The sequence below is a fragment of the Tupaia chinensis genome, unplaced genomic scaffold, assembly GCF_000334495.1.
Source record: "Tupaia chinensis unplaced genomic scaffold, TupChi_1.0 Scaffold000695_1, whole genome shotgun sequence".
Taxonomy (NCBI): domain Eukaryota; kingdom Metazoa; phylum Chordata; class Mammalia; order Scandentia; family Tupaiidae; genus Tupaia; species Tupaia belangeri.
In genome coordinates, this window is record NW_006160218.1 from 775,025 (window position 1) to 793,204 (window position 18,180).

Below are 18,180 nucleotides of genomic sequence, written 5' to 3' on the forward strand. Positions count from 1 at the left end.
CTGGCTCCTCTGGAAATTCTGGCGTGATTTTAAAGCCTCTGGGTCTGGGACTCAAACCACACAGCCGGCCAAGTGGGGCCCAGCACCTTCATCTCCATGCCACCCGCTGGCCCCTTCCTTCCTGCCTTCTAATATTTAGGCATCCTCCAAGTGTCAGCTGAGATGTGACAAGGTAGGAAGCCTCGTCCAACTCCGCAAATCTGAGTGCAGCGTCTCTGCCCTGTGTTCCCACAGTCCACCTGCTCTGCAATCACAGGGCTCTTCTTTTTCTAAGAGGAGATTCTTTCCTATAGGGCGCATGTGCTGGCCAGACAGACAGGGAGAGAGACAGAAAGTGAGAAATCACCCCCAGGGGGGCTGGCCACGCCGCAATCCCTTCTCCTCCATTCTCCTCTCGGGATCTTGGGCACGCACGCACACGCGCCCGGCCTGAGTTTCAAGCCACGGGGTCAGGGGACTTCAACCGCGGTCGACTACGTGGGAGTCCAGTGACACGGCCATTACGCTAATTGCTGGTCCCAGCACTCATTCTTAATGGAACTGTCTATTCATGTTTCTGTCCCTCATGAGATGGAAAGCTGCCAAATAACGAAAGCAAAGACTTTAACCGTTCTGTCCCCTTAAAATATGTGACATTTCACTTAAGACACATGGTAACACTTTCCTTATTGAATACACGGTTCTGTATGTGATATTTCACTTAAGACACATGGTAACACTTTCCTTATTGAATACACGGTTCTGTATGTGATATTTCACTTAAGACACATGGTAACACTTTCCTTATTGAATACATGGTTCTGTACTACTTTCTTAGAGGAAAAGGGAACTTCCTGACCCTCCATAGTGCCCACAGCACACTTCAGGCATTTGCTCGGTGAGTTAAACGGAGAGTGGGATTGGCTTGCATCTCTTCCTCCCCTTTCCATGTCTACACCTCATATGCAGCAGTGCAGATACGGAAACACCGACTTACAACTCTACACGTATTAAACCGTATGGACAGTTTATCTCAAAATATACAAAAGGGAGACATTCATGATAAAGCGACACGTTACATCAACAGAGATACTCCAGAATTCATTGTATACACTGCCCTCAAAATGTTTTCTAGAAAAGTTCTGTTGCTAAAATCTCTCCCAAGTCTCCAGTTACTGATCATTCTATGAAAAAGGAAAACACACATAAAACTAATGAGTTTTAGCATCATTTGCAAAAGGGCAAAAAGAAGTATGGAACAGCAACAATGAGGAAAAAAATAACTTTAAGAAAACATTTAAAAATCAGATAAATATAACATACATTGCTATAAATAAAACTTTATAAAATTAATGTCCTTGTTGACTGATTAAAAAAAAGAATGTTAAAAAATAAAGAAGGAAAGTTATCAGGAAAAAGTAAATAAAATTTTAAGCAGAACGTGAAGTAGTACTAGTAATTTTAAAAACAAGAAAGATGAAAAACTCTTAATATTTAAAATTTTAAATACCACAGAAGAATTCTGAAGTTAATTTGAAAAAGAAAAAGTAATAATTAAGCATCTTCCATCTTACTTCTCGAGGGGTATTGCACGTTTAGTGGCGTGAAGAATCATATTAAAATAAACATTTATGTCTAAGGGATGGTTAAGCTGGAGGGAACAATGCGGTCCTGTTGTAAAATGAATGAGCTGCCAACTGCCTTGGCTACACTGGAACGGCATGAAATGGGGGTGATCCAGAGAGTTAAAATGAACATATTACACTTCATTCTCCATTTGTGACGATCTTTGAAAGTAAGTGTGCATGTTTATACTTTAAAAAAAAATCACTAACCGCCTTTCTCCTTCTCTCACATAGTAGTTGTTATATTGTTATTTTCAGTTATCCTCAGGATGGAAATAGAGGTCATTCTTTTTAGTTTTGATTTATCCTTCATAATGGAAACGACTTGGACCATCTTCAACATTTGAAGGTATTTGAAATATTAATCATTACATATTAGATATGACTGAAATAGGTATTCTATTCAATTAAATAAATGAATTTTAAAGACCATAAAATCATTAACCTAGTAACTTTATAATTTAATGACTGCTTTTAGTATTATAAGACCTGCTACTACTAATACTAACTTTTAAATGCATTTTTAAAAAGCTGATAGAGATAAACCCACCAGTACTTCCTCGGCCCTTGCAAACACCCCTAGGTACGCCTGCTGGGGGAGGACTCGCACACTGCCACCGCGGGAGGCCGGCTCAGGTTGGGGGAGACGGCCCTGGCACTGTGGGCGGGGACAGTGCTGGCTCTGTGGGAGCAGTGCCGGGCCGTGTGCCCGAGTGAGGTACAGCACTGCCCGCCGAGTTCAGCCTGCATTGGGAACTCGGCCTCTCTTCCCGAGGACTTATTCACAGGACTGCTGCTAGACTGGATTCTCTGTGGAAGGAATCAGCGTCTTCATACGGATGGGAAGGAGCTCAGTGTGCGACATGCAAACACACCACTCGGTAAGTCTGCCGACTTTTTGTGGAAATAGAATGGGTAACTACACACTTGCAAACGCGCAGAATTGGAGCAGGGCCCACACTGGTCTCAAACGGCACGGCCACCTGGCGGCAGCTGCGTGACTCGCAGGCGGGAGTCATGCCGAGGTCTTCATCAGCCATGACAGTCTTGTCTACAGGGTCTCCCAGGTGTCCAGGGATATGACATACACGTTTCATGTACGTATTTTATACTATGTGACCTGTAGTGCCTACTTTCTGATTAGTCATATTTAAATATCAATCTATCTTCCGATTTTTATATTAGATCTATCGAATGCAAAGGGAGATAACTTTTACATTAATGAGGTATTTTAAGGAAGCTTTCTGTGTCTCTATGAAATGTATTTTTAGTTGCTTTGAATCCTGGATCCCTGCAGAGGCGAGGAAGCACACACTACGCTTAGCAGCACCTAATCTCGTGAGTTTCATGCGAGGTGCCAAGAAATCAGGTTGTCCAACTATTTTCAGAATAAACTGAAATGGAATCCACTGTCCCTTTCTACCTGTCACACTTCAGTCAAGGCACCTACAATGAAACTTGACAATTAAGTAGAGAGAAACTTACCTAGTTGGAATTTTGAACAATAGTTTGCCATTTGTCCACTGTTGCAAGACTGCCGCTTAGGTCTTTTTGCTGACATTTCCGTGGTCTTCCATGGCGGTCTTTTTCTCTTGTTCAACTTGCTAAGAACTTCAGAACCCTCAGATGGATTCTTGCCAGAGTTAGAGCACTTACTTAATTTATTGTTGTCAAGTTGGCCAGGTGAAGGACTCTCTGCTTTAGCATTCTCTCTCGCTTTAGACTGACTCTGGAGAGAGTTTTGCCTAGCAGGACGGGGTCTTAAGGTAAAGCACTCTGACTCCTCTACACGAGTCTGATGGCTGCTTCCACGGTCAACAGACGCAGGGGAGGAGGTAACCGTATTTAGCTTAAAGGTATTTCTGTGTTCAAGATGGTTGAGTTTCCTCAAAAATATCCTACAATCTTTTAAGGTTTTCGACCTCCAATTATTGGGACACACATTTCCTAATCTCGGTCCCTTTTCAAAATCTTTTTGGCCGCAGTCTGCTCCATTCTCCTTTGCCTCTGACTCATACTTCTTCTCTAAGCTAGCACGCTTTGCTCTGCAGTCAGGCATCGCCACCCTTGGCTGCAGACGGTCATCTCTGATCTCAGGTGGCAAGATACACTGCTTATCTACCGTGTGTTTTCCTTGGAGTGGAATATCAGCATTTCCCCCCTCCTGAGTCTTATTTAAGAACTGGTTCGGACAGAAGTATCTGGGGTTCCTTCTTCTAGAGCGCCAGGCAGCTGTCCCGTGACAGCGCAGCTTCCCCTCTCTTTTCCACCTTTCCCGGTGCAATCTCTTAAACTCAGGCCTTTTCAGTCTAGCTAGAGTTAAATTACTTCTCGCATTTAAGAGTGGAGAGCTAACCATTTTTAGTATATGCAAGTTCCCTGCTGATTTTGAGGGAGAAGAGAGTGCAAATTTTTTAAAGTGCTTTCTGAATGGGCTGGAATTGAAATCGGAATATTTGGCCCCTAATTTAAGTCCCCTTGTATTGATCACTTCCCAAGGGTTTCGAGCATTTGCTTTCCTAACTAGTGAAAGAGAGTGTGTTTCTGTGGTCTGCATAAACCAGGCACAGAGTTCATTCAAATCACACTTTTTCTGAAAAAGCATTTTTACAGGTGAAACCTCAAATTCTAAAAGAGTTTCCAAAGGGTTTTCTATTTCGAAATCATTTTCCCTGTGCTCTCTTTTCTTAGGAACATTTCCAGCTTCATCTCGGCTCACCTGGACCCAAGCATTTGTTACTTGCTCAAATCTGTCATTCAGCTCCTCCAACAAGCAATCACTCGAAGCAGAAGTAGCCCACCACCTAAGCAGAGGGTCAGATGAAATGATAGGGTCTAAGGATATTTCAGAAAGGGGGATCGACTTCTTATCCTCCACACACTTCTTCGCATCGCTTGACTGTCTACCTCTTGGGCTATCTTTGGAAGCTGTTATTATCCTTGACTGCCTACGTTTTTCCTTCTCACTTTCACCTTTCTGCAAATGGAGCTTATATGATTTATGGAGGAAAGCATTTCTATAAATCAGTGAGCTGGAAGATGCTAATGAATGTAAGAAATGCAGAGATGGTTTCCTATCCCCAATAGAATGTCTCAAGGGTACCAGAGCCACCACGCTTTCTGACCCATTCTCAAACACGCCAGCCTCAGTGTGCCTTGGCGTAGTCGTCTTTTTGCATTGTTGGTCATGTTTCCCTTCTGGCAGATTTTTTTCTAGCATATCTTCCTGTTGTAAAGGTGGAGAGCAGCTGCTAAGACTTACTTCTCTTCCCTGAGGTGAGGTTCTATTAACAGTCACGGAGATGCCAGAGATTTTCACTTTGGCTGGTCTCCCAGGCTTCCTGGTTACTGCCAGAGGCCTCTGACTTGGGATGACGCTCCTGGGAGGCTGAGTTATCACACACTTGCTCTCGGTAGGTCTAACGTGTTCAAAGCCAGACTCCGAGATCTCGCTGCCAGTGTCCGAGCTCCATGTGGGGCTCACTTGCCCGCCCACGGCAGCCCCTAGCTGCTGCGGATTTCTGGGAGCAGCAGCGTTACTGCTGAGAGAGGTGACACGGCTGACGTCCACACTCCCTTCGGAAACGTGCCTCCTCGTCCTGCGCGACCTTCCGTAAGTCACGGTTACTGTTATACTCTTCCTATAAGCACTTTTTTCCAATTCTGGCGACAGAGAATCAGGGCTTTTCCTAGCACAGAAGGATTCGTTTCGGCAGATGGTGACATCTGTTTGTTCAGTTCTAGGTTTCGGTGGTCTCCCAATGGGCCGCTTACTCTGTTTCACAACTTGGGGTCCTATTTTTTTAGGTCTACCTGGTTTCCTTTTAGAAGATGAGTCAATGGCTATGCTTGAATTTTCCTTGGGTTCTTCTTGTGGCTTTTCGCTATTTATATCATCTACACACACTGCAAAGGACTCTGCAGAGGTTTTGGTGTAGTTACATTTTAGTTCTCTTCGTAGAGTGTCGGCATCGTAAGAATTAGAGCCACGGTCTGCAAAGTTGGCACGTGGGGTATCCTCATTCGTTTCTGTTTTCTTTTCAAATACGTCACGGGTTGTATGTTTTCCAGAAGGAAGATCATCATCTGACCGGGAGGTACCAACTGATGTTAAAGTGTATTTGACTCCTTCACTACTTTGAACCTCAGATAAAAACATCAGCTTGATAGGACTAGAATAGTTAGAAAAAGAAGAGCTTTCAATACCTTCATATTTTGTTGGTAGGTTTTCAACACTGGAGGTCAAGCTACCCACCTTTAAGATACATGACTTTTTCAGACGGTCACGACTTTTGTTGTTCAAATCCACGGTAGGCGTACAATGACTTTTGCTGATGCTGCTGGCTGACAGTGCAGTCTGCTCGCTGCACGTCATTCTACCTACAGTGAAAGTCGTATTTGTCACAGCACTTCGGTCTCTATCACCGACTTGTATCAATTTCTGGGATGACTTAAATCCTTCTGGTAATGGCTGATTATTCCAAGACTTTTGGGCCATATTTATTGTATCTTCCAAACGCTCCACCACAACTTGTAAATTAGAATTCATTGCGATTTTGTTTAGATCTAAATTGTGTGAGCTTTCAACCTGAATATTTTCCACTAGGTCTTTCTTGTGTGTGGATTCAGATACTCTTTTGGCCTTTGGCGATTTTTTGAAAACATAATTATTGGTTACATATACAGAGCACCAGCCTGGAGGCACGATACTTCGTTTGGTTCTGCCCCAAAGTCCAGGAACATCACTTTCCAGAGGTGTCTGGATATTCTCTAATTTTAGATCCTCCACCACTGCAGGGCTCTGCTGTGATCGTCCTTGGCTTGCCTTTTCAGACGAAGGTATTTCAAAGCTTCCTGAAAATGTGTCGAGAGCCAAGTTAGTTCTCGAACTATGAGGTGGCAGCTGCAACGTCTGCAGTGCGCGCTTCAGGTACGGCGATGTTTCTCCGTTTCTGTCATGCGGATTCTCAGAGCTCTGTAAAGAAGGCCCCTGGTGATGAGAGACTGTTTTGTTTGATAAAGATACCTCCTCACTGTGCACCCCTTTCTTTAAATGTTTTCCAGTGTGCTTTTTTCTTATAAAATACCCATCAAGACTAGCAAGTTCTCTTTTTATCTGTAATGATTGTCTTCTGAACACAGACGAGCCAGGAGAGGTGTGCATTGCAAGTAAGTTTTCTTGACGCTTTCGGAATCTTGTCTGAATGATTTTATTTTCTGTCTTTTTATCGTGCTGACTCAGTAACTCCATAAAACTGTAATCACTGGCCTTTGCATTATGCAAGAGAGAGGTTATTAAATTTCGCAATTTAAAATCATTATTTGCATCACAATCACTGCCAGGTAATTTCACAAGGTTTGTCATATCTGTGGTTTCTATTGATTTTAATTTTTCATTAATGCGATCCATTAAATCTGGAAAAATTACAGCAATTTCACCGTTTTCCCGATCTGCAGTATAGCTATTGCTGTCACCTGAGAGCACAGACTCTGAGTTGCTAGACTTCTTAGTTTCACATGTTCTGCTTTCATGATCACCCGTCTTGCTGATTTCTGCGGGTGTGAGAGATGGAGGCTGGTTAATGTTCATTTCCAGCTTCTTACTTTCTAAGGCCGAAAGCTCTGCGATGCCATCTTTCCGTGTTTCAAATCCCTCCGCTTGTACAGGTGATAATGGGGGGGGTGACGGACTCCGAGATCTCCCAGGATCTTTAAGGCTGACTGAAGGGTCACATCCTACCCTGGACAGAAGAGGCCCGTGCAAGGCCGACGTCGCAGAGTGAACGTCGGGCAACAGTCCAGCACAGCACCTGTGGGAAGGACAAGTATCTGCGAGTGCTGCATTCACTCCTGTCCTAATGTGTTCGACAGTCACAGTCTGGCAAGATAAACACGAGCCTGTAATACAGGCTGGCAGAGGGGCAAAGCCAGGGCGTGGTCTCTCATTTCGTAGACGCCCTCTTTCTGCCAGCCTGTACTCACAACAGAGCAGACCATGAGAGTCATCTTCAGTTAGGGGCTTTCGAGAGTCTGAAGACACAGCACGCGACCCGCCACAGCAGCAAGGAGGGGCGGCAGCCTGCTCTGCGGCTAGAAACGACAACAGAGCCAGAGCTTGCTGCTGGTGATGTGTGCACAGAGACGCCAAAACTCTGCTTAGTGCTGATTTTCCTGTTTCCATTTTAGTAGCTTCCTCTGATTTTGCATCAACAGTTGAACTAAAAATAAAAATCAAACAAAAAATGAATTACAGCAAAAAAAAAAAAAAGTTTGACATATATATTTTTTTTGGAGAGGTTTTTGCTATAGGATGCGTGCGCTCGCCAGAAAGACAGAGACAGGGAGACAGAAAGCAAGAGATCATCCCCCAGAGGGGATGGCCACATCGCATTCCCTTCTCCTCCATTCTCCTCTTGGGATCTTGGGCACACACGCACACGCGCCCAGCGCAAGTTTAAGCCACCGGGTCTGGGACTTGAACCACGGTCGACGACATGGGAGTCCAGTGACACAGCCATTATGCCAGCTGCTGGTCCCAATAATGACATATTGATTACTGTTTAGAGAAAACATAATGAAGCACGCTCATGGGTAATAATTTCCCATGACAGAGTCAATACATCACCTTATTTTTGTAATATCAAAGCTGTTGATCATACATGAGTATATTTCCATACTGATAATGTTTAATGTTTTGGTTATATTAGAAATATTTAATGTAAATTAAATGTTTACTTCAAAAGGAGTTAAAATTTTGTAAAGTACATATTTTATAAAAGTTATTTTGATAATTATCAGTCCATATTAGTGCAGATAAGGAAAATAAGATGTAGGAGTGAAATTTTTATCTTTATTTAAAATTGCTTTTCAAGGCAGTGAAAATTAAATTAAAACATAATAAACGAGAGATTCGCCTAGTCACATGGAGGTTAAGGCAGTGAGTCTGCATGTAAGCAGCAGAGTATCTTTTCTAAGGTTAACCTGGAAGGCATTAATCTACTTAAAAGTGAAATCTATTTTTAATTGATTTTAAATCCTACATTACGTAAAAAGCTAAAGGCATTACTTACCTAATTATTAAATTTCAAATGCTGGAAAATGTCCCACTGTAGAAACTACTATACATCTAACTAAGACCCAACCAATAGAGAAGTCTACAAAGAATTTGTTTAATTCAATATCAGCAAGAGGAAAATAATATATCGGAAGATTCTGTTTCAGAAAAGCATCTGTTTCAATGAACATATCACCAAACTCCGTACATGAAAACGGCCCTTCCCTTGTGATTTGTCTGTATTAGCACTTCCTGGTTTGCAGGTATTTAGAATTGAAATGGAGAAAAAGTGATTATGAATTGCTATTAAAGAATGCATTTTTAAAGTAAAAGATTATTCTCATGTATATTAAAAGTTAAAGGATTTTTTCCTATTTAAACAAAAACCAAGTTAGTATTACTGTCTTCTAAAAGTGTGGTAACCTTTTCCACGCATAAATAGGCAGTATTTCATTTTTAAAAATTATGTTGAATGGCAAAAATACCGAAGCTAGTTTTAAACACCTGATCAACTTTTTCTGGAAGAAGGCAACTGTGCTAGACCCAGCGGGCGCTGCCCTAGGCCAGCCACGCAGGGAGCAGGCACGTGGCGTGCGGAAGGCCAAGGGCCACTGCTGCCTCTAGACCTGCAGACGCGGCTGTCACCCCAGGGTCTTTTCCTTTCCCCAAACTAAGTTTTTGTGAATTTGATCATGGTTGGAGTGTAAAATGATACAACTCCCAGGATTCAGTGTTGGGTGGTTCAGAAAACGTATGCAAAGAGCAGGAGTAAATACGTGTCATGTACTGACAGGCTCTTTTCTAGCAAAATAAAAATTATAACGCTAATTATGACTTTCACACAAGCAGCCCGAGATGTATAGAAAGAGGCACTTTGAGTTTATGAAGTGATATTATCATGGCCTATGGAGCGTATCTGTCAACTAATAATTCAAGAGGATTTGTGTGTTTCTCAGAATCTACATGTTTCTCGGATTTTAACCCTTTAACGTCAGGTTTAATGTAGAAACTAATGACAAATGTTTAGTCTAAAAAACTATTTTCATGTTAAATGTGAAACTTAAAAACCTGATTTTTATATCCCTCTAGGGACATTCCAAATAACCTACATGTTAAAAGAAGAGCTTTCTTATTCAGTTTTTTTTTTTTTTTGGAGAGATTTTCACTGTAGGGCGCCTGTGCTCGCCAGACAGAGAGAGACATAGAGACAGAAAGCGAGAAATCACCCCCCAGGGGGGATGGTCACGCCGCAATCCCTTCTCCTCCATTCTCTCGGGATCTTGGGCATGCACACACACGCGCCCGGCGTGAGTTTTAAGCCACCGGGTCCAGGATGCGAACCGCGGTCGACTACGTGGGAGTCCAGCGACATAGCCATTACGCTAACTGCTGGTTCCCTTATTCAGTTTATTTTTAATAATGGAATTTCGAAAACATCACAGTGGCGAGTCGTTCCCATCAAACGCTCAACGATGGCAGCTTAATATAGGAACCGAGGAGACACTCAGACGTGAGCTTCTGCCTGTGTGTCATACGTGATGTCACTGAATGTGCACGTGGACCAGCAGTAAGCATGACGGGCCACAACGGCTTTTCTTTTCTATTTTTCCTTTTCTCTTGCATGTTAGAATCTCAAAGAATAATCTAATATATGAGCAATTATCAGTGAGTATACATACAAATCTCCAACTCAGAATTTATTCTCAAGTATTTATATAAAGGTTCTAACATTGTTTTTTTCGGGACCGGCTGGTGGCGTGGTAGTTAAAGACGCTGGACTCCCACAAGGCTGACTACAGTTCGAGTCTCGGACCCAGCAGCTTGCTTTCTCACTTTCTCTGGTCAAATTAAAATAAATAAATAAAGTTAAATAAAATTATTATTTAAAAAAATAAAATTGTCTTTTTCATACACCCTTTATTTTTAATGTTAAAGTTTTTCCTAACCTTTTCCTGTTTGATTTACAAACCAAAACATCTTGCCTGTTTTTTGTAGTTATTATTCATTTTGCCCATTAAAAGCCTGTTGAAATATTTCTTGAGAAACGGTCAATCCCTAATTCTAATTTTAATAAAATTGCTTCCTACAGTGAATCAAAGAAGTCAGTGTAGTCAGGGTTTGTCTTTGCTTTTTTTTTCCTTTTACTGAATGAGAAAAATCAGTCACACATCAACAGTGTTGTAAAGGTAAGTGCAAAAGCATTGAAGTGCTTTACTACAAATTACAACCTAGAAACACAGCAACTGAACAATTAATTCATACAGTCCGATTCAGATATATAACAACACAAAATAGGAACAGAATTACAGTACATTTACAACACAAGACAGATACATAAATTCATTAGAAAATATTGTAATAAATAATTCATGAATTATAGTGCAATTGATTTATGCATAAATATAACTAATTGCCTAACAATCAGTTTATATTAACAAAATCTGTCAAAAATCAAGGCAGCCACAGAGTTTTACTAAATTACTGCGACAATGGAAATACTGCAATTAAAAACAAATACAAGTATCTGTACTGTAAACAACTAAAAAATCAGTCTCACTAAAGTTAGTATACAATTTAATATAAAATTGTCATTAGCTACCAGAAATGGTTTAAACAACTTTACTGAGCAGTAGTTTTCTAAAAACAGAGGCACTGTTTTTTCTTTTCCTTTTTTTTTTTAAATATAAAATACTTGAGGAACATTCAGGTGAGTAGAAAGCACATAAACACTGCTTTCCCCTTCATTAAAAGTCTGCTGAAACTGGGTTTTTCAGAAAATTGTCAATTAGTAAGCAGTCACTGGTAACTAAATTTATAAAGTACTTTGAAAGTTTAACATAAAGAACATCTTAATAGTCACTGGGGAGAAGGGGGCTCATACATTTCCCTGCCTTTCCTAGTTCGTATAATCGAAGTTAACTCAGTAGAAACATTTTGTTTCTTTTAAAAGTTATGGGTTGGTCATTACCTATAAACTATCAAAAAATATTTTAATTTACTATTTCTGACCAAAAATAAATAATACAAGTACTAAAATGCTGCAAATTAACTATAATATTACCTATAAAACTACTGATCGCTGTGAAGTCAATAGCAAAATGATCCCTGATTGATGAATCCTGTAAAGGTTTTGGTCAGGTCATCTTTGAAATGATATAAAAGTGTTCTGTAAGTTTCCCTTTACTATAAACTTCTCAATCAATTTATTAATGTAAATATAGTGTGAGGAATAAAAAAGCTCAATATAATATAAATATTATGTAATGCATTCAAGCCCCCAAGTTTTGCAAGTAAAATTGTATAAAGAGGTCAATAAAATTATTTCGAAATGTTTCCTTTACCTTTAACTCTGTTTCTCAATGGGGGGAGAGGGAAATATATTAAATAATCCACATTCCGGCCCTCACAAAATATGGCTTAATTCTTCAAAAAGAAAGATGACCCTGACATATGCTGTTTCATAATCTATTTTGTCTATTTTCTTGGGGCGGGGGGAGAGCAAGAGGATTCATACCCTCATGTGTAGGTAAGCTTGATAGCTGAGGAGGGGTCAGTAGCTCTCAAAGACCAAGGAACTACTTGGTTGTGTAGTTTCTCACTTGGTTTTGTTTAAGCAGATAAGCAGTTTTAAAGTTTAACAGCTGAAAAAGTCTTTAGTATTACATGTGCAGGTGGCTATTAAATACACACAAACACAAGTGTGGAAACACCAGTACCTGACGAGGTGCACTTATGTTTAAATTCAGCGCTAAGTACTCCTTTTGGACTTAGGAAAACTGGCTTAGAAAAACGATGTGAACCTGAATTTTAACAGAGAAAAGGGGCACTCAGAGGTTTTGACTATAAAGCAAATCCCCATTCTTTGTATGAGGCACATGCTCTATGACATCTTCCCACTAGAAACTGCGTACTCCGTAAATCCAACATGGATACTCTCACCCATAGTTTAAAACTGCTATATAAGAACGACTGGTTTCTCTTATCAGTCTAGCAAAGGTTAAAATGCACTGCCCAGCTTCTAACTACGCAGATTTGTAGAGTTTACTGAAAGTTCAAAACAGCTTCAGTGTTAAATATCTGTAAATCTATTCAAGACCCTGAACAAACTGCAAATTTGGTTATTAGCAAAAATGATAATGTGTTGCCCACCAAAATGACATGTGATTCATTTTGATAAACTGAAAATGTTTTGAAATGTCACAGCAGCAAATATATTAAAGTTACACTGAGGTCTTTCAATAGTAGGAGTGTCTCACAATCCTTAAAATTTAAAGTAGTCATAACATCAACTAACCAGCACATTTAAATCAAAATGATCATTCTCAAGCTTTTTCTGTGAACATTATAAACATGCTCTAAGTTGCATTCCAACTTTCTTTTCTAACCTTACACATTAGCTTATTTTTCAAATGAAAAACAAAATTAAATTATTTTAATAATTAAATTTAAATTACTTTTTGTTCTTAGTATTTCATCTTATATTAAAAGATTCTATAGCTGCCGGGGTTAACTAAGTGTCAGTTTTTTTAAAAGCACAGACCTTGTAAACCCCAACTCCTTGCTAAATCAACTATTAAATGATAAATATTAGATTTCAGTATACATATCCTTTAAGGTTCTCTTTCCCATTCCTGGTGGATGCAATCGAGCGCCCTCTGTACCCCGCAGAGCGCACTGCAGTGTACCTAACACTACATGTTACTTCCTCTTAGTATGTAGATAGTCGTCTATCGAAGCTCTGACTGGCTTTACACACTTACAGTAGCTGTAAGCATGTGCAAAAATGTTCATAAACTATCCATAGATTTTCATTAGAAGATGGTTCAACTGAATGGCTGGAATGGTCTCTCACCAATAGAAATGTTTCACTTGACAATTACTTGTTTTCCCACAACTTTATGCTATTGACTACTAAAGAAAACCTGAATCTTTTCCACCTATTTATACAAGGATTAAATACAAACTATCAGAAGTAAGTAAGCAACTATATAGTTCTGTCCACAGTGAAAACCCTGAATAAAACTTTTTTCAAAAGGCATGTAAGTGGTTTTTGAACTGTAAAATTTAATGTCTCCTGTCAGAGTGAGCATCTGTAATTCCCACATGTGTATACAGACACACAACACACACACACACGCGCGCACACACACACACACAGTTTTCCTAACGAGTAATCTACACAGGCTTGCTGCTGTGTCTGCAGCCGCCAGTCCCTGAATCTGTCACGTTATAGAACCCAGTGTCTGGTAAGCGCAGCTTCTTCTTCGGGGGAGTCTTCAGTGTTCCAGATCGCTCCTTTACCTTGTATTCTAAAGTGCTGTGAGGTACCCCATAGATCCCTTGTGCTTTGGACACACTCATTTTCCCGCTCATCACCATGGCTATGGCCTCTTCCATGATCTCATGGTCATACTGCCGGTAGCGGCCACGCTTTTTCCTGGGCTGCTTGCTATCTTTCCGATCCAATCCATCTTCAGTGTTTTCAGAGGTCCCATCGACTGTTCCATTTTTAGAATTAAGACACAAAGGAGAGAGGTCCCCATGGAGAAAGTAAGAGTCGACACTTCGCCCCCCGCCAGTCCCTGAATCTGTCACGTTATAGAACCCAGTGTCTGGTAAGCGCAGCTTCTTCTTCGGGGGAGTCTTCAGTGTTCCAGATCGCTCCTTTACCTTGTATTCTAAAGTGCTGTGAGGTACCCCATAGATCCCTTGTGCTTTGGACACACTCATTTTCCCGCTCATCACCATGGCTATGGCCTCTTCCATGATCTCATGGTCATACTGCCGGTAGCGGCCACGCTTTTTCCTGGGCTGCTTGCTATCTTTCCGATCCAATCCATCTTCAGTGTTTTCAGAGGTCCCATCGACTGTTCCATTTTTAGAATTAAGACACAAAGGAGAGAGGTCCCCATGGAGAAAGTAAGAGTCGACACTTGAGTGAGTTACAGGCCCAGAACATTCGACCTTGTTCTGTTTGGGGAGTATGTTTTTCAGTTTTTGCAGAGCTGACCCTTCCAGGACTGCAGAGGTTTTGGAAACTTGATACATGACATCCAGCAGACCAGAGCCATCAGGTTGTGATTTAGAAACCGAAGTCACTCGAAGCTGAGGAATTTTTAACTGTACAGTAGGATTGGAAGTTTCAAACTGTAGGCTTTCACTTTTCTCTTTAAACTGAGTAACCACTTTCTGCAGAGTTAACTGATGGAGGTAACTGGAAGCTGTTGGGAATTTTAATTCTGAGGTTTCAAGTAGATGGAGTTGGCTTTTTTCTGTGCGCTCTGCTTGCGCCCTTGCCCACAGGGCCACCTTCTGCAGCACTGCGCGTGTCTCTGTACTGTCTGACCGTGAGTAACTAGCATTGCAATCTCGAGTTTTGTTTCTAAAAGAGGCAGGCTTCCCTGCTGGTAAGGCTTCTAAGTGGAGAAGTAGAGTTTTTTGAGGTATGCCGTAAAGTATGCCTGCTTTACTTAGGTCCAGTGCTCCAGACTGAATGTCTTTCAGAGCTTTTGAGAGCAAGCCATCTGCAAACTCAGCACTTCTTCCCACATAGTCCTCTCTGTTTCTGTGGAGTCTCCTGGATGGGTGGAATGAAACGATGGTGAACTGGTGCATGAGAGACCCTCACACAGCTACGGAGGGGGTCCACTCCTTTATTATACGCCTTGCTTAGGTAACATCACTGCTCAGGACACTTAGTCTGGGAGGTGCAGGGCTACTCCTTACCAGAGCAAACGCCACAGCCCCACTGGGACAGTGTGCCCAGGGGACGGTGCTCACCGGGCAGACCTTCCGAGAACAGAAAACCCTAACTCGGTATTTGTAAAAATGCTCTTGTGATGTTGCTATTCCTCGGACAGATGCTTGCAAAGCAACACTCATAATTTTTATCTGTACAATTAGACTCCGTTACTAAAAATACCCCAATCCTGAAGGAGTGTTTGTTAGTAGAAACGTGACGTTACCACTAAACAAGTAATAAAAGAGTCAACCCCTTAGAGGAAACTGTGGCAGCAAGAATATTTCCAAACACAAACATCCCGCATTTCCACCAGACTAATGTACCTCTACAAGAACTTAATACGAAACAAGTATATCGTTAAATTCGAGTAAGATCATTTAGTTTTAGCTATTGTCAATCTTCTTTCTTGACTCATTACAATTTTCAAAGTCTCTCAGCGGCAACTTCACTAAATCTGATGACTGGAAGGCTCAATGGCCTCGGGTGGAACAAACTACACTCAACACCGAAGACTGAAACGAGACGAGAAGGCTTCCTGTGCATTTAGTTCATGGGAAGATGCAAAGGTGAAAAAATCCAAAACTCCAACAGGGCAGCACTTCACTAGTCATCCATCTAAACTAATGGCAGCGTTCAGACCACGAGAGGGCTTTTTTGTGGTGATTGCCAGATATGTTAAATCATTTGCCACCACATCTGAAGAACAAGGTAAAAACAGAAACACTACAAACTGGTTTAAAAAAATTGGAAGTGTAGCACTTTCAGAATTTGTTCACTGCTTAAAAAATTAAAGATCAAAGTTACATTTCCCCTTAAAATTGCCTTCTGAATACTTAATTTAAAATTCTCTTTTTGTCCTGCTTCATTTGTAGTCTACAATTAAGTTGGCAGTTCATTTTAATAACATGAACTAAAGTTTGGTGATTGTTCTGATAACTTTTCTTTAACAGAAAGAATAAAAAAGAAAGAGAAAGGACAAATGAGGGTGTGAGAGAAGACTCATGAGTGACGAAGTCTGAGGACAGCTAGGCACGTCAACACTACCCAGAGCCGTGGGCGAGTCCTCTGCAGAGGGTACCGTGTGTCAGCATTAAGTCGTGCCTCCCAGGTGATTGCTTACCCAGCCACTGAGTTTTCAGAAGAAGGATCACATATGGATGACTCTTCAGATTTTATGCTGGTTTTCTTTGTAGAGAGATCTAACACTCCATCCCCTATAATTTTTGCAAGAAAAAAAACTTTATATTTGTAACAGAAAGGTAATCCTTTTAGTATTTCATATCTCGATAAACGACTCATTCTTGACTGAGATTCGCACTGGTGTTTGGCGTGTGGCCATCACCTACTCGTAAGCGATCTCAGCACACGGCCTGACCAGGAGGCACTACACGGGAAAGAGCAGAGTCTGGCGAGGCTAGCATTCCCGGTGGTCTTGGAGAAGCGGACGTAATCTGCTCAACATCGACTCTCGCTCAGTCCTCTCCTATCCTGGGGAAACTGCCACCTGACTGCTCGCCCCAACTGTGTCCGAATCAGGGCTGTCCCGATGAGACTCTGGGAGCAGGGCGTGAGGTAGGGAGTAGCGACAGGACGGAGCACATGCTAATGGAGCCTCTGCCGGGCGGGCCCAGCAAGGGGAGCACGTGCATGTTGGGTAAGCCGTGACCCTCCATATAACCAGTGTAGTTCCCAGAGCTGAGCGTGTTTTAAATCAATAAAATGCACAACAGGGCCCGCTGGTGGCGTGGTGGTTAAGGTGGCCAGATCCGACGTGGCTGATGATGTGGTCTGAGTCCCAGACCCGCTGCGTTTCTCAAACACACCATGTACTTGTGTGTGGGGCCCCAGAGGCCAAGAGGACAGAGGAGCTGTGGCCACCACCCCCTCCCAGGGCAATCTCTCACTCTCCCTGGCTCTCTCTTGTCTCTTCCCAGCAAGCACACACGCCCTCCAGCAAAAACTTAAAAAAAAAAAAAGTACAATAGTGGAATCATTGCCCAGTAACATATGTGATTCGAGCTACGACATAACTTTAAGATGAACAACCTGTTATAAATCAGCTGTTTAAGTGTTTATCAAAACACTTATTTTATCATAATTCTATTATTGAGTTTACATAAATAAAATTTCAATTGTTAATCTGACATGCTTCTAGATCAAAACAATAAAAACCTATGAATTTAAAACTCAACAATAATTCAGTGAATGTCTTTACTGTGAACTCAAAAACTAAAAATGTTAGCTGTAAGAAAGAAATTATTATAAGATATATGTTAAAATATACTAAAAAAATCCAACTTTCTCTTCTTTTTGGGGGGGAGGGGGACCTTAGGTGCAATCATTTGCCAGAGAGAGGGAGGTAAAGTGAGAAATCACTCTGCAGGGGGGACAGCCATGCTACAAGCCTTTCAGGCTCCTCTTTGGATTGGGTATACACACATGCAGTCAGGTGCTTCCACGCTGCCAGGCCCAGGCCTTGGAGAGCAGAGTTGGCCACGTGCAACCCACTGCCTTACCACCATGTCACCTGCTGGCACTCAACTGGGTTTAATGTAGCCAGTTTATCTAACACCAAAGTGCCGAGTAAGAAGATGGAAAAGAAAAGTTCCACCGATAACCGCCTATAAAATTCAATAATTGAGCATTTTCTACACGTAAAAAGTTCTACTTTAGACACTAAAAGAGTCTCTGTAACAGGGAATTCATATGAAGTACCTATCCTCATGCACCAGCGGCAGCACCACCAGCGGCACCAGCAGCGCCAGCAGCACCGGCACTGG

The 18,180-nt window shown here is 41.5% G+C and overlaps 1 protein-coding gene across 8 annotated transcripts in view; it reads right to left on the reverse strand.

The window, feature by feature from the left end:
* Positions 1–18,180, reverse strand: part of LCORL (ligand dependent nuclear receptor corepressor like) — a 104,684-nt gene that overhangs the window by 13,673 nt on the left and 72,831 nt on the right. For 4 of the 8 annotated variants that reach the window (XM_027776652.1, XM_027776651.1, XM_027776653.1 and 1 more), the window contains 2 exons: positions 16,521–16,614; positions 3,090–7,822 (listed from right to left, as the gene is read on the reverse strand). In XM_027776652.1, coding sequence (XP_027632453.1) covers positions 3,090–7,822; positions 16,521–16,614 — 4,827 coding nt within the window. Of the gene's footprint in view, positions 1–3,089; positions 7,823–10,775; positions 14,219–14,328; positions 15,236–16,520; positions 16,615–18,180 lie in introns of those variants that run through there. The other 4 variants (XM_027776656.1, XM_027776655.1, XM_014592455.2 and 1 more) reach the window with 4 other exon arrangements.